General features: G+C 55.9%; 1 protein-coding gene across 1 annotated transcript in view; it reads left to right on the top strand.

Moving 5' to 3' along the window:
• Positions 1–21,176, top strand: part of LOC103265253 (copine-4) — a 414,012-nt gene extending 392,836 nt beyond the window's left edge. Inside the window, exons 12-16 of the mRNA XM_008062949.2 lie at positions 2,632–2,686; positions 5,006–5,057; positions 7,307–7,440; positions 14,531–14,767; positions 19,549–21,176. Coding sequence (XP_008061140.2) covers positions 2,632–2,686; positions 5,006–5,057; positions 7,307–7,440; positions 14,531–14,767; positions 19,549–19,683 — 613 coding nt within the window. The 3' untranslated portion in view covers positions 19,684–21,176. The remainder of the gene's footprint in view (positions 1–2,631; positions 2,687–5,005; positions 5,058–7,306; positions 7,441–14,530; positions 14,768–19,548) is intronic.
• The last annotated feature ends 950 nt before the right edge of the window (positions 21,177–22,126 follow it).

Raw genomic sequence — 22,126 nt, 5'->3', positions numbered from 1 at the left:
TTGTAGGGAGTAGCGGCTGGACGCATGTGGTCACACATCCCTGAATCGTCCACATGCTCAGTCTTCACTGGTCGCTTCCTTGTAGCTGCTGACCGGCCCTTCACCCCTGTTGGGTTGACCCCACCTTGGGTCCTAGAGGGTAGATGCACCCTTCTCTCCTGCTGGGTGGACCCTACCTTGGGTCCTAGACTGTGGGTACACCCTTTTCCCTGCTGGGTGGACCCCACCTTGGGTCTTGGACCGTGGGTGCACCCTTCGCCCCTGCTGGGTGGACCCCACCTTGGGTCCTGGAGTGTGGGTGCACCGCTACCTTCTTTGTGCTCAACTCACCTTCTCAAACGTCTTGCCTAATAAGACTCTTCTCTAGTTGGTTTTATTTTGACACAGAAAGAATGGATGTTTAAATCCATTGTGCTTAGGCTGGAAATTGTTTCTTCAGTATGTTTATAAGTCAGCAGCTTTGTGGTGGCTCACTTCAGAGAATTCATCCCTGGCTCCTTAATTATTCCCCTTGTAAGTGAGGCATTTCGCCACCTTCCCCATCTTCAAACCCAATTGCATAACAGGGCCTGTGCTCAGCAAACTTCAGATCCCACGGGCGGTGCAGAAGGTGTAACAGGAATATCATTAAGGCCAGAACACTGGCTTAGTGGTTAGAGTAGATGGAATATTAGCTCTTACCCGTCCAGAACTCATCAGCAAAGAAAATAAGGGGAGTGGAGACCCCAGGGCTGGAGACCTCCAGGGTGGGAGATGCCCACGGTTGGAGACCCCCAGGGTGTGGAGATCTCCGAGGTGTGGAGACCCCAGAGGGCTTTTTTAGCCTCGGAGCCATCTTTGTTTTGGAAGACACAGGCCCACCCTCCACCCAGAAGCTCCCTGAAATCCCCCCGCAGCCCCTCTCACACCGCCCGTCCTCGTCTCCATTATGAGGAGTTGCTGAGGCAACGTATTTCAATATTTCCAAGGACCAGAGCATATTTTCTCATCTCTGTGGCTAATCCCCGTGAGCGGCTGTGCGTCTCTGTTTATCCGCGTTAATATTACACTCGCTGGATGCAGAGCACCACCCAGCTGGGCAACCCTGGCAAGGGGGTGGTGCTGGTGACTTTCTGGAGGATTTAGACTCTGACTATCTCCCAAGCCCTAGGCCCAGGCTGAATCAAGCTGGTGTGTTTCGGTGTGGTCTCGTCAAGGCCATCGTGGGCCTCTGACGGCCTCTGACTCAGTCGGGGGGGGGGGTTGCTGCTGTGAAGGCTCAGCCTGGGGGTGGGGGCATCCCTTTTGCTCCCAGAGGGTGTTGGGGACAGGGCCCCTGATCTGAATTGGCTGAGAACCGTAGAGACTGTTCCAAGGACAAATCTCAGTTGTGCTCTTGGCGGGAGAGACACGAGGGGGATGTGCCCTCTGCCCAGAGCAGTGCTTCCCAGCCCATGGCAACACCCCAACGCACACAGTGAGGCAGGGCGCGTCTTGTGTGTTGCCCCGTCTGGGGCGTGGCTCCCGGAAGTGCTGCTGGGAAGTTATGCGGAATACTGCCTCTAGCTACTCAGTGATCATGGCATGGCAGAAAAGCCATGGGCTTGGGGCTCGCACGGTCCTCCCAGGCCACTCGGGATTCCATGGACCTATCTATAAAATGGGAAGGACACATAGGTGCAGCTTCCAGGACTGTGTGGGAATGAGATGAGTAAGCGCAGACCCGGCACAGGGCCGTGTGTTGTGTGGTCAGTAACGGGAGTCATTCTATTCCCGTCCTCTCGCCTACAGCATGGTCAGGTCGGGCGAAGACCCCCTATGTGTGGGGGAACTGTTAGGAGAGAAGTTTCCCTGTGCATAAGAGAAACCAGGCCCAAGCATGTGTAAGGGACACCCGGGGGTGCACAAGGGCCGCCCCTTCTTCACACAGCCACGTCTTGAGGTTTCGGTGCACAGGTTATCTGTCATGAGCCACACAGAGCGCGGGTCCTGGGACAAGCGCTGTGTGCAGGGTGGGGCGGCGGGGCGGATCGGAGGGGACGTGCAGACCCTGCAGCCAAGACGGCGCCCTTGGCGTCCAGGACGTGCAGGGATGGGCTGTAACCTGCCGACCCTCGTGCGGATCCGGGGGTGGACGCAGCAGGATCCAGGTGTCAGCCAGCCAGCCGTGCAGGCGAGGTCACACCCCTTGGCTCTGCTGGTCTGGGTTGGAACCCGGCTCTCCCTACAGGCGCGACCTTGAGCAAGCCGGTCTACCGCTCGCTTCCCCGCCTGTGAAATGGGAACTGCCAGCCCGTGCCCACCGCGGGTCTGGCGCACTGAGAGGTCTCGCGCAGTTGCCACGGGAGTCACCTGGCCCACGGCCACTTTTCGAGAAGAGGCGTGGGGCTGTGGGGAGCTGGAGACGTCCAGGACCACAGCCTCTCCTGGTCCCCAGTCTAGAAGCGGCAGGGCAAAGTTGCAGGCTGACGACCGCAGCGCACGCTGGGGCTGCGCCGGGGTCCGGTCTCTGCCCCGGCTGTCCCCGCTGCCCAAGATCAAGGGGCACGACCAGCGTCCGGCCCAGCAGAGGCCTGGTGGGTGCGGGCCCGCCGTTTCATTCCTCACGGGATGAACCCACGAAGCAGCTCCTTTTCTTCCTTTTGATTCCAGCGACAAAATGTTCCCGGCCTTTGGGTTCGGCGCCAGGATTCCTCCAGAGTACACGGTGAGTGAGCACGGGCCTGCTCCCCTCCGCCTGCCCTCTTGCACACACTCCTGATTGCGTAGGTGGCCCATGGAATCGGAGACGGCGCCGAGCCAGCAAAGCCCATCTCCTGCTTGGTGAATCCCAGGATCCTGGTGTTCCGGGGGTCTCAGGGCCAGCCGAAGCACCCCACCTGCCGACAGAGGCCCAGAAGACACCCCGGAAGCTGATCGGCAGGGCTCAGGGCCTATCACGCCAGTCCCCCCAGCAAAGGGTCCACGTGGTCCTGTTGACGGTGCCTGTGGTGACGTTCATGACAGTGAGGCTGACAGACTTTCAGCCCGGGTCTCCGAGTCCACGTCTCACGTGGGAGGCAGAGAAGTCTTGAGGAAGGAGCAGCCACATCTTAGAGAATTGCGAGGCTGGGGGTGCAGGACGCTGGGGCCCTGCTTATTTTTGATAATAATTTCTCACGACAGGAAAAGGCCACGATTGGGCGTGGATAAGCATGAGCCATGTTGGTGAAGCTGAGACCCTCTGTGGGGTGGGAGGTTCTCCCCCATGGAACGCTCGGCTCCCTGTGTGGCAGGGCCAGTGCCCTGAGGCCTGAGCTAGGTACAGGCTAGGCCCGGGGCTCAATCTCTCTCTGCTGAGCTGGGCCTGGCAGGCCAGGAGGCCGGTGCTGGCATCTGCTCCCTCCCCAGCACGTCAGGCCCTGCGCCTCCCTCCTGTGTCCTTCAGAAAGAGGGGCACCACCTCCCGCTGCTGCTGGGTGAGCGTGGATGGAATGGTGAGGCTCTGGGACCCGGCCCTCTGTTGGTTTGTGGTCCACCTGGGCCACAGAGTTCCAGAAGCGTTCTTGAAAGTAGGGCTTGCAGGGAGAGAGAATTTGAAACAGGAGTTGTCCAGTGACTCGTGGACACGGTGCTGGCTGTTTTAAAAGGATTCGGCAGTGTTGTCTGAAATGTCGGGTTTCTGGCTTCTCTCGAAAACCCGAAAGGCGTGGCAACGCTAAAGTCAGAAGGCGACTCCTGCAGGAAGAGCTGTCTCAGGGGGAGTCTCTCCTCAGGTTCAGTGCATGGCGGGCCCACTGTCTCCTAAGGACAGGAAGGCACCTCTCAGAATGGGGAGACAGGTCAACGCGAAATTCAGGCCAGCGGCCACTGTGGGAAACGAGCTCCAGCCCTCTGGGCCCCAGGCCAGGGCACAGCCCCCGCGGGGAGTAGGGATGGGCATTGCCTCCTGTCCAGGACTGGTTAAGCCTGGCTCCCAAGAGACGTCTCCCCAGCATGGTCAGCACCACACGGGCAGGTAGAGTGGGCTTGGGAGGCCAAGAAAAACAGAGGGCCAGCCCAGCAGGGAGACGGCTGGGCGTCAGGGCCAGCGGGGACCGGGGCGGGGTTTGAGCGGGCACTGACCACCTCGCCTCAGGGCCTCCACTGAGTCAGGGGGTTAGAGGGTCAAGTCAACAGGGAGATGGCCGAGGGCAAGGGCCTCTCCTATGGCCTCCAGGGGGTGAAGAGGGCAGAGGGTCAACCCAGCAGGGAGAAGCCTGAGCATCAGGGACGGCGGGGGACAGGGCGGGGGTGTGAGCTGGGCACTGAGCGCCTGCGACCTCCCACTGAGAAAGGACACGTCTCTTCACATCATGACCTATTTTTTTAACCACCTGAGAGTCAGAGCTTGGAGATCCTTTAACATGGAATTCTCCATAAATTCCAAGTGAGTCTGTAAAAATGCCCAGACGCCAGAACACTCCCCTTGTTTTCTCAGGCTCTTGGAAAGAAAAAACGTCAACAGAGCGTTCTTGGGCCCGGTTTGGGTTGGAAAGTTGCACTGTGCATCACTTCATGACTTCCCAGAAGCGGGTGCGGTCCTCGTGGAAGCGCTCACGCCCGATGGCCCTGCCTGGCATGTCACAGTGCTTCGCACGCCAGCCGCCTGGCTGGGCCGTCATGACCCTCCCGTGCTGAGCAGACAGTCTGGGCTCTGCGTTGTCTTCTTTCATTGCTGAGTCCAAAGAGCTCAGTGAGACGGAGGCTCCGGGTTGCAGCCAGTTCTGTCTGGAAGCGCTTTGGAGCCACGCTTTCCTGGGCTCTCTTCTTGCCGTATTCTCCTGCCCGCCAGCGTTTTCTGACTCTAGGAAATCTCCCCTTCACCTCAGCTCCGCAGGGAACTTGGAATTCATGGACTGGCTGTGTGGAGGCTCAGAACGGCTCCCGCCGTTGAACACTCGTGGAGGCCGTGGGCGTGTGTTGGCAAGCCCAAGCCGCGGTGCCTCCCCCGATGGAAGTCCTGATTCTCCTCTCTTTCTGTTTTTACACGCTGGCTGGCGTCTAGGTCTCGCACGACTTTGCGATCAACTTTAATGAAGACAACCCGGAGTGCGCAGGTAACTCACGTGTGAGCAGAAGCCACGCTCGCGGCTGTCCCCTTGGCCTCTCCAGGTGTGCGAGTCGCGGTGACCGTCCCAGCAGAGACGCGGGCTTTCTGGACCCAGCCAGCCAGGCCACGCCCAGAGCAACAGAGGCGTAGGGACAGCAGAGAGGTCAGAGCTGGAGCCAGGACACAGACAGGTCCCGAGCTCAAAGCAGGAACCGCGCCCCTGTCTGGCTCCTCAGCCAGATACTGAAGGACAGCGAGGGGCATGTCACCTGGCGGTTAGGGGCGCAGTGACAGCCCCCTTCCTGCTATCCTGAGGCACTTGCTTTTTACCACTTCTTCTCAGTGCAGGCACGGAAGGGGGGGCACGGAAGCCACATGACACTGTCTGTGTGTTGGCCAATGGCACAGCCCCAAGCCTCGAGCAAGAGGCAACTGGGTTTGTGCCAGAGAATCCCTTTCCGAGGCTCCAGTCTGTGTTCTGTTGTTTCTAGCCAGAAATTCCCCAAAATGATTTCACAGAACAGTGATGCTAAGGCCATGGTGATAATTAGGACAATACATTTTGTCCAAGAATTATTTTGCTGCTTTCTAAGTAACAAATAGGGCCATGGTTGTTTGCGGCTATGGTAACCGTAGGCACGTTTGTGGTAGAAATGTCTGTGTCTCTCTCCTACTTCTTGCCAAGGAGGAGAGGCTGAATCAAGGTTAATTCAGATCCCAAGGGGTGTGTTGTGTCGGACCGTGTCTCACAAGCGTAGCACTTACTGTCCAAGAATAGGACCTCAAAGTCATCGGGCCTGAACATGGCCACCCCAAGACCCGATCTCTCTTCTGTGATTTCCACCCCCAGGACCCCTCACCTCATGCTATTGTGGTCTAGACCACCCATCCCCTACACACCCACCCTTGAGCCATGAGTGGCTTCTCCCCAAGCAGAATGAACCATAGATCCTGGTGTTCACCTGCCTCACACTTCTGGAATTCGTCTGCCTGATATTTTCGGAGAGGGAATCATACTGGCTTATATCTCAGGCAAAAACTCAAAACCCGAAACTGATCAGTACCTTCCAGTCAGTGTCACTTGACTTCAGGGCCAGCTGCGAAATGCCGTGGTGTCTGTCTTTAGGCCTCAGGTGGGCCTGGGAGGTGCAGAGTTGGTGACAAGTGGACAGAACTTGGCTTCAGAGCTGCCCCATGCCGCGGGGTCTGTCTTCAGAAGGGCGGGCTTGGGTGGGGCCCAAGGGAGCCACGTTCACATCGAGCAGACAGAAATTGCTCACCCAAAACCCAGAGCATGGCTGCTGGGACACCGGTCTCGGAGGGCCTCGTGTGGTCCCTCTGGCCCCAGGCAGGGCCCCTGTGCTGCTTCTCCCTAAGTGAGGGGGAGCAGGCCAGCAGGAGAGGAGGATGAGCTGAATGGGCAGGCGAGACCCCACAGGGCAGGCCCGCAGAGCCACCTGGGGCACACCACGTGTCACGAGACCGTGACCGTGGCGCCAGGGTTGATATGTGGAGCGGGCAGTCAGGACGTATCTGTGCTGGATGCCCACAGACAGGGCTGCTTCTTTCCTGGCTTCTGGGCCTCAGGGTGGACGCCCCCTTGACCGGGGGGCTGGCCATCCCTCCTCGGACACACGGCTCCCGGCCATAGTGGGTCTGCCAGACGTCTCCCACTCGCCACACTTGGTGGGCACTGCCCCCATGCCACAGTTCTCCAGGGCCGTGAAAAAAATAGGTCATAACTCCTGCCCCTAGGAGAGCCTGGCCTGAAGAGGCAGACATGGGAACATGCAGCTCCTGCAAGGGATCTAGCAGTACACCCGGGTGGGCGTGGGAATAAGACAGCGTCAAAGCCGGCGTGTCTAGTGGCTAAGAACAGTCTGCAGAGCCAGGCAGACCGCGACTTAAGCTCTGCGTCTACGGTGCCCTCGCTATGGGCCGGGGCCGATCGCCTGGCCTTCAGGGCCTTGCTTTTCACCCGGAGCAGGGGCATCATGCTATGTCATCCTACTTAGAGCATCCCGTGAAGGCTTGGGGTGGAGGCTCACGGGCTGCCAGGCAACGTCTGGGGGAATGCTGGCCCTTGGCCTGAGGTCTTAGGGAGGGGAGCGTCTCGGGGGTCAGCAGCACTAGTGATGTGGCATTTCCTTTCGTCTTGAGGGCATCATCGTGCTGTCACTAAGGACCATCAGGGGAGACGTGGTCTGTGGGGGGGGTGGATGTGAACATCCCTGTCGCTCTCGCCAATTCCCCTAGGAATCCAGGGGGTCGTGGAGGCCTACCAGAGCTGCCTTCCAAAGCTGCAGCTCTACGGCCCCACCAACATCGCCCCCATCATCCAGAAGGTGGCCAAGTCGGCGTCGGAGGAGACCAACACCCAGGAGGCCTCGGTAAGGAGGGGGCAGTCCCTGGGGTCACCCTGGCTCTCCTGGGGCGCCTGGCGCCCCCATCTCCCATGACGGGACACCCCAGCAAGGCGACCTCGATCATCGGACGGGCACTCCACCCTCCCCCGCCCGCCTCAGTCTCCTCATCGGAGAAACGGGACAATCAGACCCGTCTCTGCTGGGCTCTGGGGCTTAGAGGTGGCGGAGCACAGGGGAGTGAACCCTGAAGCAGGCCCTCCCACCTCCCAAGCCAGGAAGGAGAAGACAGTCCAAAGTAAGCTAGCCGCCCGTGGTACCCCGCCTGCAGATAGAAGCTAGCGCCACAGGGGTGTGGGCGCCAAAGCCCCGGTGGTAAAATGCAGGAGCACAGACCCTGGCGGCCAGGATCGCCATTGCATTCTGCAGGTTTGATGATTGCTTTCTTGGATTCAGGAGAATGTTCCTGATGTCTGAAATTCTCCCGGTAGTTTCTTCATAAAAATCCTGGACTACTCCTCATCTTCTTCTACGCACTGTGCCACGCAGAGACCTCCTGGGTGTCGGTCTGTCCCCTCTCTTGTGTTGCACACACCCAAGAGGGGTCACCCTGATGACCTGGGCACCCCCTCTCGTGTTGTGCTCACTTAGGGAGGGTCACCCTGCTATCTCGGTCACCTTCTCTTGTGATGGTGTCACCCTCGGGACGGTCACCCTCTGTCCTGGTCACCCTCTCTCGGGTCGGACTTACACCGGAGAGGGCTGCCCTGCTGTCCTCCTCACCCTTCCTAGTTTTAGACTCACTCTGGGAAGGGCCACCCTGCTGTCCAGGTCACTCTCTCTAGTATTGGACTCACTCGCCCTGGGAGGGTCACCCTGCCGTCCCGGTCGCCCTGTCTAGGGTTGAACTCAGCCTCGGGAGGGTCACCCTGCTGTCCTGGTCCCCTCTTTAGGGTTGGACTCACCTTCGGGAGAGTGACCCTTCTGTCTTGGTCCCTCTCTTGTTGCATTTACCCTGGGGAGGGCCACGCTGCCCACCTGCTCACCTGTCTTGTGTTGACTCACCCTGGGGAGCGACACCCTGCTGTCCCGGTCGCCCTCTCTAATATTGGAGGGCCACCCTTCTGTCCTGGTCCCCTCTCTGGTGTGGGAGTCACCTTGGGAAGGGCCACCCTGCTGTCCTGGTCACCCTCACTAGTGTGTTGGACTCACTCTCCAGTAGCCAAGGACTTTGCTTCAACACCATCACACCTTCCTCACTCTCCAAGGACTCCGACCCAGCAAGGTCAGAGATGTGTTCTCTCTCTTCCTCCTCCTCCGCTGCTTCCCTTCTACTTCTCCCTCCACGGAGACTCACTTCCGCCAGCAAGCGGCCATGCTGCGCACTCTCTCGGCCCAGGTCCCTGCGCTCCCCGCCCCACGGGGCCTGTCTCTGGCTCTGCCTCCTCCTCTCCAGCCTGCTCCTCAAGTAGCCAGGTTGGCCTTTTAGCTGCAGCGCTTGTGTCGGGCTCCCTTGCTCAGTGCTCCAGCTCTTCCCACGGGGCAGAGGATAAAGTCTGAGTTCGCTGACGTGACCACTCCCTGCCGGCCATCTGCTCTCACCTCTGCGTCTCTCTGGACCTCCCGGTGACCCGCGCTTCGGCAGGGCTGGGGTCTGGCTCCACTCTCCCCACCACCGAACGCCCGGGTCTCACACCCAAACAGCCGCCTTCCCCCCTTCCCACCTCTCCATGCGGCCAGACCTTTCCTCTCAGCTCCTACCCTGCCCCCACCGGGAGTTCTCAGCCACCTCTGCTCGCCGTGATTTCACGTCCTCTCCACTCCCGTGTGGAGGAGCTACGGTGAGAAGCCTCGGCCACTGGGTGTGCGCAGGGCGCAAAACAAGGCCGCACACAGCTCGAGTCGGGCAGCGCCCACGGAGAGAAGGGCCTTGACGTTGCTCGCGATTGCTTTCCATATGCCTACGGTGAAAAGCGCTCTAGTTCTCTCTTAAAATTGGTGTGTATCTTAAATACTGTACATCTCATATTCCAGAAGATGTGGTGTTTCTGTTTTGTTTTGTTTTTTTGAGTTGGAGTCTCACTCTGTCGCCCAGGCTGCAGTGCAGTGGCCGCTCCCGGCCACCGCAGCTTCGACCTGCTGGGCTCCGGCGATCCTTCCGCCTCAGCCTTCCAAGTAGCTGGAACTACAGGCGTGTGCTACCACGCCCGGTTGATTTTTTTGATCTATTGTAGAGATGAGGTCTCGCCAAGTTGCCCAGGTGGGTCTCGAACCCGCAGGCTCAGGCAGTTCACTCACCTCGGCCTCCCAAAGTGCAGGATTACAGGCTGAGCCACCAAGCCGATCAGTGTTTTCAAGGACCTTGGAGGGCGCATCTCCCACGGCGCCCATGGTCCGGGCCACATCTGTCCCTGTGTCTCAGCAGTGTCCTCACTGTCACGGCCCCTCTGATCCAGGCCACATCTCAGGAGTGCCCTCGGTTCCTCAATGCGCAGGACATTTAGTCAAAATAATGGAAAATCGTTTGAAGCAAAATTTAGTTTAGGCTGATGATGTTTAAATAATTTTGCTGGTGTGGCTGACCACAGTTTCAGTCCCCTCCCCAGCACCCTGCAGGGTCCAAGGCTGACCCTGAGGAGCACATGGGTCAGGCCATCTCTCGTCTCCTCTGTTCCTGATGCCGTGGCCTTGGACGCACTGACCAGTGGTTTGGCCACCAAGAGGCGCGGAGGCCCTGCAGGCTCGGGGCTGGGCCCTGGGGAGCAAAGCGCGTGCCATTCAGAGCAGTGTGTTCAGGACAGTGACTGACTGTGGACTTGTGGACCGCCGAGCGAGCAGAGCCGCCCTGTGCGCTGGTCTCACCCCGCAGAGACGCTGGGCTCAAGCCAGGCCAGCCTGCACTGGTGTGAAGACCAAGAAAAGTGCCTCCCTGCCCTCTTTCCTCTTTTCTGGGACACCAGCACATCCCAGCCCCACGGGCCCACGTCTCCACCCGCACACAGCCCTGCCAGGCCCAGCTCCTCATGCCTCCCTCTGACCGCACACACAAGAGTTAGGGATAAGGGCTGGGTGTGATCAGTACTTCGTTTCACCTTTTTACTTCCTTTAAGCATCAGAACCAATTCTTCAGTGATAACTTACTCAGAAACCCAACACATAAAACTGATCTTTTTTTTTTAAAGAATACACTCTTCTTGCCATATTTGATCTAAGGTGTAGGGTCAAAACATGTCTATTCTTTCACCCTTCTGTCCCCAAATGTCCCCAAGGCATCCCCAGAGCCCAGTTTAAAAACAGGATGAGCTCATCTCATCTGGGGTACCAGGACCCACAAGAGTGAGAAGAGAACAGGCTGAGGTGCGCCTGCGTTTCTGCTGACAGGCCGGTATGAGCTCCTGGCCAGTGCTCACACCCCAGGGACATGCTCCTGGGACACACGCAGGAAACACCCAACCTGCCTGTCCCCGGGTCACTTAGCCCACAAGCCAGGGACCAGTGCTCTTCCCAGAGGTTTCTCCTGTTCTCTGGACAGTCTGTGGTCCAGAGTCTCCAACCACAAAAGGTCATCATCTTGACCCTCGTAGTCTGTGCCAGGGAATATGGGGTTTTCTTCTTGACTGAGTGAATTCTTAGGAAAACAGAGCCCCTCTTGATCTAAACAGGACCTCAGTTATGTTCACCCACGAGTGCTTGCCAGCCTGACGTCAGGAGGGACTGTCTGGCTTTATTGGAAATTTCTATCAGAGTTTCGATCCTGCAGTCTGCAGCCTGTTACCTTAGCCAGATACACCTGTGAGGCTCCAACTCCAGAGTCCTGACAGTCTCCTCGACCACAGACACATCAGTAGCTGGGAATGCCCAGAGGCCCACGCTCAGAAGTGTTTTCTTTTCTTTTTTTTTTTTTGTTTGAGTTGGAATCTCACTCTGTCGCCCAGACCGGAGTGCAATGGCCGCTCCCGGCCACCACAGCCTCGACCCGCTGGGCTCCGGCGATCCTTCTGCCTCAGCCTTCCAAGTAGCTGGAACTACAGGTGCGCGCTACCGCGCCGGGCTAATTTTTGATTTATTGTAGAGATGAGGTCTCGCCAAGTTGCCCAGGCAGGTCTCGAGCCCGGGCTCAGGCAATCCACTCACCTCAGTCTGCCAAAGTGTGGGATTACAGGCTGAGCCACCAAGCCCAGCTAGAAGTGTTTTCAAGACACAAAATAAAAGATGATAGGGGAAGCCAACTGTAATGAAATGCAGTTAGCAAAATATTTTTAGATGTTGCATGAAAGCATCGTGAATATAGTAATAAAGTGCTCCTTTTATTTATATATTAAATTATGAGAACCAGGAGCTAGATTAATAATTCTGTGATTTCTCAGCAGTTAAGTATTAATGGTGTATTGAAATACTTACAACCACAAGAAAATATCTGTGATTTTTATTGGTGACTAAGTACAGTTAGTGCTAATTTGATTGGTTGATTATATTTATAATTTTAAGTGATAATTTTTTGTTAGAGATTAGTGGAACTAAAAATGTAACTTACCCAAAGCCCGCAGGGCTGCCTGACTGCCTTTGGCAGGCTAGACCCAGGTTAAGAAGTCCTGCTTCAGTTTACGGGTCAACAAACTACTCCACAGCCTAGTTTTCCATGGCTTGCAAGCTAAGAAGAGTTTTTAATGTTTTTTTAATTCACATGAGAAATAATACATTTTGTGACCCGTGAAAGTTATATGACATTAAAATCAGAGTTCATAAGTACAGTTTTACTAGAACACAGCTCCTCCCATCATCTTTTGATTCTGTTTTTATTTGTCTTTTAGTCCGGGTCTCACTCTGTCTCCCAGGCTGGCGTGCAGTGGCATGACCTTGGCTCATGCAGCCTCGACCTCCTGGGCTCCGGCGGTCCTTCTGCCCCAGTCTCCTGAGTAGCTTGGACTACAGGCGTGTGCCACCACGTCCAGTTCATTTTGTGTTTTTTGCAGAGACGAGGTCTCACCCTGTTGCCCAGGCTAGTCTTGAGCTCCTGGGCTCAAGCAATCCTCCCGCCTCGGCCTCCCCAGGGCTGGGATACAGGTGCGAGCCGCTATGCCCAGCCCCTCTCATCATCTTCAGCATGGTCAGTGGCGGCCTCGCACGGCGGCAGTGGCAGTGTGCGGCAAAAGCCTTGAATAAGTCCTAAGGCCCCTTCACAGAAAGCGGTTTCCTGACCCTTGGTCTTGTCCAGCACAACCTCTCGGTGGGGCAGTGTGAACATTGGGTGTCTTGGTTCTCAGGGCCTTGAGCAGGAGAAAAGAGTCATCTGCGAAGCCATAAAGACCAGCTCAGACGGCAGCTGGGGGGCGGGGATCGTGGGTCTGAGGCGGCTCTGGCAGGCGCAGTGTCTGCCCTGCCCATGAGGTGCACCTGGGGAGGTGTCTCCTGCCCTCCCCTCTCCATCCTACCCCCAGCACCGCCTCCTCCCTCGCCCCTCGCAAGCTCCCAGCACTCCGTCCTGCAAAAGTCTCCTCCCCGTGCCCAGGCTGGCTTCCATGTGGGCGTGGAGGATGCACGAGGTCAGGCGTGGATGGCCGTGTAGAGCTCCGAGGAACCGGGGCTCAGCCGGGACAGGGGTGAGCCACAGGGAGACAGAGAGAAAGGAGCCGGCCTTCCCTCAAGCTGTATGGGCAGCCCTCAGGATATGTGGCTGTCTTCACCACTGTGTGGATTTCAGTCACCCCAGGCTTGTATTGTTTTGTTTAAAATGTTTTTTTCAGGCTTACAGAGGAAACAGGAAGCTCTTTGGCACTGCCAGTCTATTTGTCGCCTTAAATGTACGAGTCTCAGAACCAGATTGGTCATTCTCCTTGTAAATATGGCAGCTTGGGATGGTTTAATCTCCACATGTGCACCCCCATGAACACTGGGCATATTGCAGCGGTTGTTCAGGAAGCACCTTTGCGTTCAGCGCAAGCTGCACCTCACTAGTCCTCTTCTCTCCCTCCTCCCTGCTAGGGCCACCCCATGCCCCCGCCCCATGACTCCCAGCCGGGGGGACCCCAGGACCATCCCTCCCCAGCCTCCTGGACACGCCCAGCCTCCCCTGCGCGCTGAGGCTGGAGCTCTCCTCCACTCCCAGAGCCCCCACCCCCAGCCTTGCCAGGTGGACGGCACTCCTGGGAGTCAGGACTCAGAGTGAAGAGTGGCAGGGGCTGGTGGGGCGGCCACCTTCTGGCCCCTGGCCCCCAGAGGGACAGACCGCAGTCCAGGCCTCCTTCAATGTGCTTTAGGCTGTGCCGTTCAGAAGAAATGCAGTGCAAGTCATGCATGAAATTTTAAATGCTTGAGGAGCTGCATTAAAAAGGTAGAAAGAAGCAGGGAGATCCATTTTAGTGATACATTTTATTTAACCCAGTGTAGCCAACATATTGTCACTTTAGCTGTTACTCCCTAGAAACAAATTACTAGTGAGGTAGTTTACATTTTTTGCATGCAACGTCTTCTAAATCCATGTGCATCTCATATGGCCTCTCAGTTTGGGGGCTGAGTCACCATCACAAATACTTGACTTTTATCCGGGTTGTACAAATCGGTAACCGAAAAGCAGACTCACATGTTTAAGTTGTTCCAAATGTGCCAAAAATGTTTCCAGCCACTGAACTGGGCATCCATTTTTAAGGTCAAGTGTAAATTCACTGAAATTAAGTTGAATTTAAATTCGGTTCTCCAACAGTTCTAGCGCATCCCAAGGGCCCATGGTCCCTGGGCTGGTGGCTGGCGGAGGGCACAGCATCAGGTGTTCCTGCGTCTCTGAGCAGAAGAGGCCGTGGTCTAGTCCCACGGCTCGTTGGAGAGATGAGGCCTGGAGCCCCTGGCTTGGGGACTTTCTCAGGGCCCCACAGAGCAGGCTCCGGGGCCAGCCTCCCGACCCTGCCCGCCGCGCCCGCCCTGTGCCACCCATTGTGACGTCATACAGTGGTGGTGCCAAAGCCAGCCACTCGTCCTGGCCTTGAGCCTCGGTGGCTGCGGGCGCGGGCCCTCGGCCCCGTCGGCGCTCCACCTGCGGTCGGCACACTGGGAGGCCGTGGGTGTCTAACTGGTGTTCGTTGTCCCCGCCCCACCCCCGTCCCGGCCACCTCCTCCGTCACAGCAATACTTCATCCTGCTGATCCTGACGGATGGCGTCATCACGGACATGGCCGACACCCGGGAGGCCATCGTCCACGCCTCGCACCTCCCCATGTCGGTGATCATCGTGGGCGTGGGGAACGCCGACTTCAGCGACATGCAGATGCTGGACGGCGACGACGGCATCCTGAGGTCACCCAAGGGAGAGCCCGTCCTCCGAGACATCGTCCAGTTCGTGCCCTTCCGGAACTTCAAACACGTACGCAGGCTCACCCTGGGGCATGTCCCGCGGGAGGGCGGGCTACGGCACCTCTGCTGCCACGTCTGTCCACATCTCATCCGGGGCACTTCCCGTGGGAGGGCGGGCCACGGCACCTCACCTCCCACGCCTGCCCACGTCTCACCCTGGGGACACGTCCCGCCAGGGGACAGGCTGTAGCACGCTCGCCTTCCACGCCTATCGACGTCTCATCCTAGGGGCACGTCCCACGGGCGGGCAGACCGCATCTCGCTCGCCTCCCGTATCTGTCCAGTCTCATCCTAGGGACACTTCTGTGGGAGGGCGGCCGACAGCCTCCTTGCCGCCCACATCTGTCCACATCTGTGTGCCTTCCCCGGCCAGACCGTCTCCCACTGTGAGGTCCGCTAGCACTTGGCCCTCCAGAGGGAGGCGGAAAGTGAGTGACAGACAAGGAGTCCTGCCAGCTGCAGGAGGCAGAGTGCTCCGTGTCCGTCAGGGTCTCTGGTACCCTCGGGGCTGCCGTGTACGCTTGGGCAGCTGGCTTTTGCCCTGGCTGTCTGGGTGGAGGAGCAAGCAGGAGCTGGAGGGAACCCTGGGGTGCTGCGGCCCTGGAGGAAGCCATGCTTGCCTTGGCAGCAGGCATCCTCAAAGGCCTGGAAACCCGCGTCCTCTGAAAATCCATAGCAAGCAGCTTCAGAGCCTCATCCCGCTTGTCGTGAGCACGGTGGCAGAGCAGGTGCTAAGGCGTGTGCAGGATGGTTGGGTGAGGTCAGCGGGAGAAAACGCTAGAGCAAGTTTGCTGATGCAAGTTCAAGACTGGCCAGGGACCCACAGGGTGAAAAGCCCTGAGTCTGAATTTTCTTCTCCCCTGGACAGAAACCATTTGCATCCGATCAGCTTTCTGGAAACCAGCACCGCCTTTACCACCCTGGCTCTGGCAAGCCAGTCCAGCCGCCACTCATTCCCCTAGGCCTCAAAGCGGGCCCGCTGGGCGGGGCTCTCGTATAATGCAGAAAACGTGCTCACTGACCACTTTCCCCATCCCAAATCCTGGGTAATGATGAGCTCCGGGGAGGAAGGAGTGCCTTCAAGGTCTTCACAAAGCCCTGCACCTGTGGGCCGCCCAAGGGCCGTCTTCCACGCCTAAGAGGCTCCCTGAGGGCCCGTCAGAGCACCCCACTGCGTCTGGGGCCTGTGGTGACGTGGGTCTTCCCTTCTCTGGGTTTTTGTCCCTGTGAAAGCCACCCAAGAGCAGAGCCTCCACCCTCCCCACCAAGACCTGGCCCTGTGCATAACTGAGCAACCCAGGCAAAACACAGGTATGTGTCTACCTGCCTCATCACCACAGATTTCAAGTTCGATCCCGCAACCATTTCGTTATGCAAACACCTGCTCTGAGTTCAGTGAGCCATGAGTAAAGGGGCAGGAGGAGACGGAGCCCTCGCCCATGAGCCATTCACCCTTGAGTCACCTCTCTTCTGCCCTGTGTGGTAACTCGAGCCTTCAAGGGTCCAAGGCTCGGGCTCTGCCGTGGTCCTTTTCCTGCTGCTATAAGCAGGCAGCACAGACTGGGGATTGACAAAGGACAGAAGCTTCTCTGGCTTGTGGCCCTGAGCCTGAGAGGCCCAAGAACCGGGCCCAGCACCAGCAAAGGTCATCCGGGCACCCGCAAGGGTCATCCGCAGTGGCGGGAGGGAAGCAGAAGCAAGCAGGCTGGACCAGAGGGAGCGCGAGGGGCTCCCTTGCATGGCAGCCCACACTCACGGAGCCACCACCCCCGGGGCAATGGCCCCCAGCGGCCCCTCCCAATGCTGCTGCACTGAGGACTCCCTTTCCAGCACGTGAATTAGGGGACACTTTCAAGCCATGGCAGGCTCCATGCCTTGAGCCTCTGGGCACGCCATGTCACCTCTCTGTGCTGCAACTGCCATCCACGATGAGGCAAGTGGCACGGACTTGGAAGGTGAGATGGTGCCTGTGTGAGTTCAGGATGGGGCTGGGCCTTGTGGGCGACAGCTGGTGCAGCCTCGGGTCACGTTCCACCCAGCAGCCTGCAGATTCGCCGTCTTTTCCCAACCACCCCATGCCCTCAGTGCCGTATGTGCCTGTCACCAGCATAGACATCCCCGGGGCTGGGGGCCCACTTGGTAGGGGTGCTCTCCAAGAGGGGGCTCCGAGCCACATGTGACTTTTTACCTTTAAATTCATTAAAATAAAGTAAAATAAAATTTGAAGCTCACGCCTCACTCACAATGGCCTCATTTCAAGGCTCAAAAAGTTGCATGTGAGGCCAGGCACGGTGGCTCACGCCTGTCATCCCAGTGCTTTGAGAGGCCAAGGCAGGAGGAGCTCTTGAGCCCAGGAGTTCAAGACCAGCCTGGGCAACATAGCGAGGTCTCGTCTCTACAAAAAAATCAGAAAATTAGACAGACGTGGTGAGCCATGATTGTACCACTGCACTCCAGGCTGGGCGACAGAGGGAGACCCCGACTTAAGAAAAAAAGTCTCATGTGGCAGGCAATCTCCATATTGGACAGTGCATATATAGAATATTTCCATCATCACAGACAATTCTATTTGACAGTCTTGTTTAGGAATATTTCTGGCTGTAGGTAATAGCAGACCCAACTCACGGTGTATCACACAATGGTTCTTAACCAGGGGTGACATTGCTCCCCAGGAAACGTTTGGCAATATCTGCAGACGTGTTTGATGGTGACAGGTGTTTGCTGCCTGTGTCTGGTGGGCAGAGGCCAGGGATGCCGCTGAGTATCTCACAGTGCACAGGACAGCCCCACACAAAGCACGGTCCAGCCCAAATGTCAGCAGTGCCCAGGCTGAGAAAACCTGGATCATGCAAATGCCAACTCAGATTTTGGGGCAGCTGGAAGTAAGGGGCTGTGGCTGCTGGCATCGGTGATTACACGGTCAGGGCCAGCGTTTTGTGAGCCCCCGAGGTGCTCCACATGCTGATAAAAAGGATGAATCGCTATCGCTTCCTGGTCCAAGAGAGAAAGGAAGGAATGGGAAATAGTCAGTCATGTCTGTCTCCTTCAGCCAGGAAGGAAAAACTTGCCAAAAAAGCTTCCCCCGGGAAACTTCCACTTATATCTTGAAGGATGAAACTGGGTCACATGGCCATCCCTGGATGCCAGGGAGGCTGGGAAATGAAAAGCTTGTCTTTCCCGCTGTCGGGAGGGCTGGCCCAGGAGCGAAGGGCGGAAAGCATTCTCGTCTCAGCCCCAGTGAACACACGACCATGACCTGATGCTCAGCCCTCAGCAGGCATCTGTGCAACAGAAGGGTGTCTGTGGGCCCCAAGTGACCAACGTGCTGGGCACCTCTGGAATGCGAGAGGTCCCTGTAGAAAAGCTCTCCCCAGTGCTGTCAGATTGCTTTAGAGATGTATGTCTCTTGTTCTGAGATCCTGTGAGACAGAGTGGATTTTTACTATTTTCTATTTTGCCTCTAAAATCCTGGGGCTTAGCAGTTGAATGGTCAAGTGGCAAGCCACGTAGAAAAGAAAGAACCAGAAGCCAGGATACCTGCTCCAGTCCAGCCCTCTTTGTTTTGGTAGTGCAAACACTTGTCAGCTCTGTCTCAAGTTTCCAGCTTCTTGGACAGCTGCTGCTACCGAGGCCCGGGTCACGGACGTTCCCTGTCCAGGGCTGCTGCCAGTGCTCAGTGTCCGAGTCAGGGGTCAGAGGCAGCTCTTGACTCCAGGGTCAACGAGCGGCTTCAGCCTCAGCCTCTCTGTGATGCAGAGTCGTCGCTGTAGTTCCCGGGTCCTGTGCTCCTGCCCCAAGTCATGCAGCAGATCCACCGTGCTGACAGAACAGAGGCTGAATGAATGGGAGGCTGTTCCCAGTCTCCACCCGGACCTCAAGCTCATTTTCCAGCCCAAGGCCCCACCAACCCTGCATGCCCAACACACACACACACACACACACACACACACACACACACACACACACAGTCCCTTCTGCCCCATCAGATGACTCACTGCCGTCCCTGGAGTGGCCAAATGCTATCCCTCTCCCTCTTCTCTGTGCCTTAAAAACACGCCCAGCTTGAAAGCCATCTCCTTCTGGAAGCCTCCAAGGTAACTCAGTTTCTGTTTCCTTTGCTGGGGTCACCATACCTGTAACTCTCTAGAGCCGTGATTCTCAAATTCAATATACATACGAATCACCAGGCATCACATTAAAACACGGGCTCTGACTCAGTGGCTCTGAGCTGGGTCCGAGAGTCTCCATATAATCACCGGGCATCACGTTAAAACACAGGTTTTGACTCTGTGGCTCTGGGCTGAGTCCGAGAGTCTCCATGGCTAATTAGTTTGCACATGGCGTGATGCTAGTCTCATGTGGTTCTGTGGCTGGTCTCATGTTCCACCTCATAGTGGCGTTCATGCTGACTGTGCCAAGCTCCCCTCACGTGATGGTGACCTTCCCGTGGTTAGAGCGTAGTACCTGGGCCATACACAAGTGTCTAAGGCCAAATGCGCACTAGAAGCTGGACTGCAGGACAATTCGATCTGGCCCCCAACCTTGGTCCATCTTCAGATGTGAAGGGTTTTACAGTTTAAGACAGGCGTTGAAAAAATGACACTGAAGTTAAAGGTTCATTTTCCAACCATCTGACAACTCTTGTTTGGATCAGACCTCACCAAAGAGTGAGTGAATGATCGAACAGATGAGATTCAGCTGCTCAGAGCAGGCCCAGACCTTTGAGGCTGAGTGTGGGTCAGACCTCCTTGAGCAGAAGCCACAGCCGTGACGACTTCTTCTTCCCCGCAGGCCTCTCCCGCTGCCCTGGCAAAGAGCGTGCTGGCCGAAGTCCCCAACCAAGTCGTGGACTATTACAACGGCAAAGGGATTAAGCCAAAGTGTTCGTCGGAGGTGTACGAGTCGTCCAGGACGCTGGCACCGTGACCCCCGCGCCTCCACGGGGCCTGAAACACCATTCCTGCTAGTATGTAACGTTGAGCACTCCCACGATGCCTGTACTTCAAACCCACACATACACATTTCAAAATAGCACGTTTTGGTGATTTTTAACTAACTGGCCATTTTTCTTGCATGTGTAGCCCCGAGGCCTGGATCTCATAAGCCCTTGCCTTGTGAAAGAGACTTTTTACAAAGAAATACAAATAATCATAACTTACTATTTACATTACAGCATGTCGCCCTGAAATAAAATGGTATCTGTATCTGTTTTTTATACAGGTTTGTTGACATTTTGCTAAATTTCTTATTATCTTTACACTGTAAAGCATTTTGAAACATTTATTGGACGTTGATAGCCAAAACATATTCGGTTTTATCTGCTACAGGGTGAGACACTTTTCAAAATGGCAGATGCATGGACTGTATTTTGCATGTTTAAAACAACAACAAAAACGCCCTCAGTTTTTGCAGCTGTTACCTATGATTCCTCCCTGCTGAAAACGGTCTCTCTACTAAAGAGGGGATCGGTCTGCCTCAGGTGGCCTTTTAGAAGCGGGCCAGGGGCACCCAGCCCTGCACCCAGCAGGCTTCACCATGCACGCAGATCACCCAGGCATCTGGATGCAGCAGCTGGTGGGGCCCAGGACTCCGCATCTCTCACACGGCCCCAGGAGAGACTGAGGTAGCCCGGGGCTGCCCAAGAGACAGAGGGTGCCAGAAGGGACCACCAGAGCAGGGCGGCTCCCGGCTTCTTGAGGGCGGCGCTTCCTCCCCAGCAGTGGAAGGCCCTGCCGCCTCCGAGGCGAGAGCAGAAAGCTGTGAGCCTGACCCTAGGAGCAGCACACCTGGGTCAGTCTCGTTGCTTTGTAGTCACACCTCATCCCACGAGGCGAGGGGTACTCCGCGCGGCCTGGCTGGCCTCGGTGAGGTGACCCGCCAGAGTCCTCACTGGAGCTATGACAGTGGCCTGTGTGAGGCTCCCCCGAGGCCCGTCCACCAGGTGACCCCTGAGTGCTCCGTGAGACTCCTTTTATCCTCCGCCCACCACTTCTGAGAGCAAGCCCTCCGAGCAGAAGTGCTGGGGCTGTTGCTTCGTTCCGGCGTAAGCTGGCCAGTCTTGAACCGAAAGAATGAGTGTATGACACTCGTCTAACCTCGCAGAAAAATAAACAAGTGTCTTACAAGCACAAAAAGCACAAAAAGTGGAGCTTATTTGGGGTCAGAGAGATGAAGAAGTGAATTACAAGGCAAAATGCACTGATGTGTCATTTGTTTGAAGGAGAGCGGCAGTAACAAGCAAATCAATTGTCTTGTATGATCTCCCGAGTTATAATTATACAGCCTAATCTTGCAAATACATGTCAACTAAATGCACAACATTTTGGAATGATGGCAAAAATATATGACTGGAAAATATCATAATATTTAAACTGTATCCATTTTATGAATAAATTGGGTACTTACAGAATTTTTTCTAAGCGTTGTGGTCTTGTTTCTCTTTTTAAGGTGAGTGCTAACAGTGATTTACGGTAGTTGCTCAACGTCCACTTACGAGTGAGAACGTGTAATACTCAGCTCTTTGTTTCTGTACCTGCACAATGAATATTTGTATACCTAGTCCTGAATAGTACCCCACAATTTTAAATAAAAATTAAAAGAGGGAGAAAAAAACAGTGACTTACTTCACATAGGTGGTGTGGCCTCTGATTAGAAATAGCTTTCTCACAGTCTAGTGGACGCATACGGATCACTACTTCTCACACACAGGAATTAAACTATTTAGGGACTGCACTACAGAAATGTCCCATGGTTGTTTCTAAACCCAAGCCAGGACATGAATCCTATATCTATGTTCTGGGAACATGGCAAGCAATCGATAGCTGTTTTATAAACACAGAAATGACTCACAAAATAAATGAGTAAATGGATAGAATTATTAACGTGTCTCCTGAGTAGACTTTAATCCACTGTAGACGTAACAGGTAGGTTAAGTGTGACCCTCAAATCAAAATATCTCAAATATCTGCTGGGATCTCTACCTGCACGTCAGGACTCCTGGGATCTGGAAGACAGGAGGGAGGACAGAGTCCAGCTTGCCTGGCAGAGCCTTATGGAAAGGAAAGTTTCCTTTCCTTTCATAGCCTGATTTAACTCAGTTCAAAAGAAGAATAAAAAGAATATCTAGCAGTTACCCAGAGGGTATCTTGGTCAGCTCAGGTTGCTATAATAACAAAACACCACAAAGTGGGTGGTTTAAACGACAGAAATGTATTTCTCATAGTTCTGGAGTCTGAGCAGTCCAAGGTCGAGGTGCCAGCCAGTTTGCCTTCTAGTGCGGGCTCTCTTCTTGGCTTGCAGACAGCCGTCTTCTGACTACATGGCAGTGCATGGCCGGGAGACAGAGCAAGGCTCCTGGTTTCTTCTAAGG

This window comes from Carlito syrichta, unplaced genomic scaffold (assembly GCF_000164805.1).
Source record: "Carlito syrichta isolate Samal-C Ts95f unplaced genomic scaffold, Tarsius_syrichta-2.0.1 Scaffold306137, whole genome shotgun sequence".
In the NCBI taxonomy this organism is placed as follows: Eukaryota; Metazoa; Chordata; class Mammalia; order Primates; family Tarsiidae; genus Carlito; species Carlito syrichta.
The sequence above is the reverse complement of the archived record's forward strand: the minus strand, read 5'-3'. Positions and strand labels throughout refer to the sequence as shown.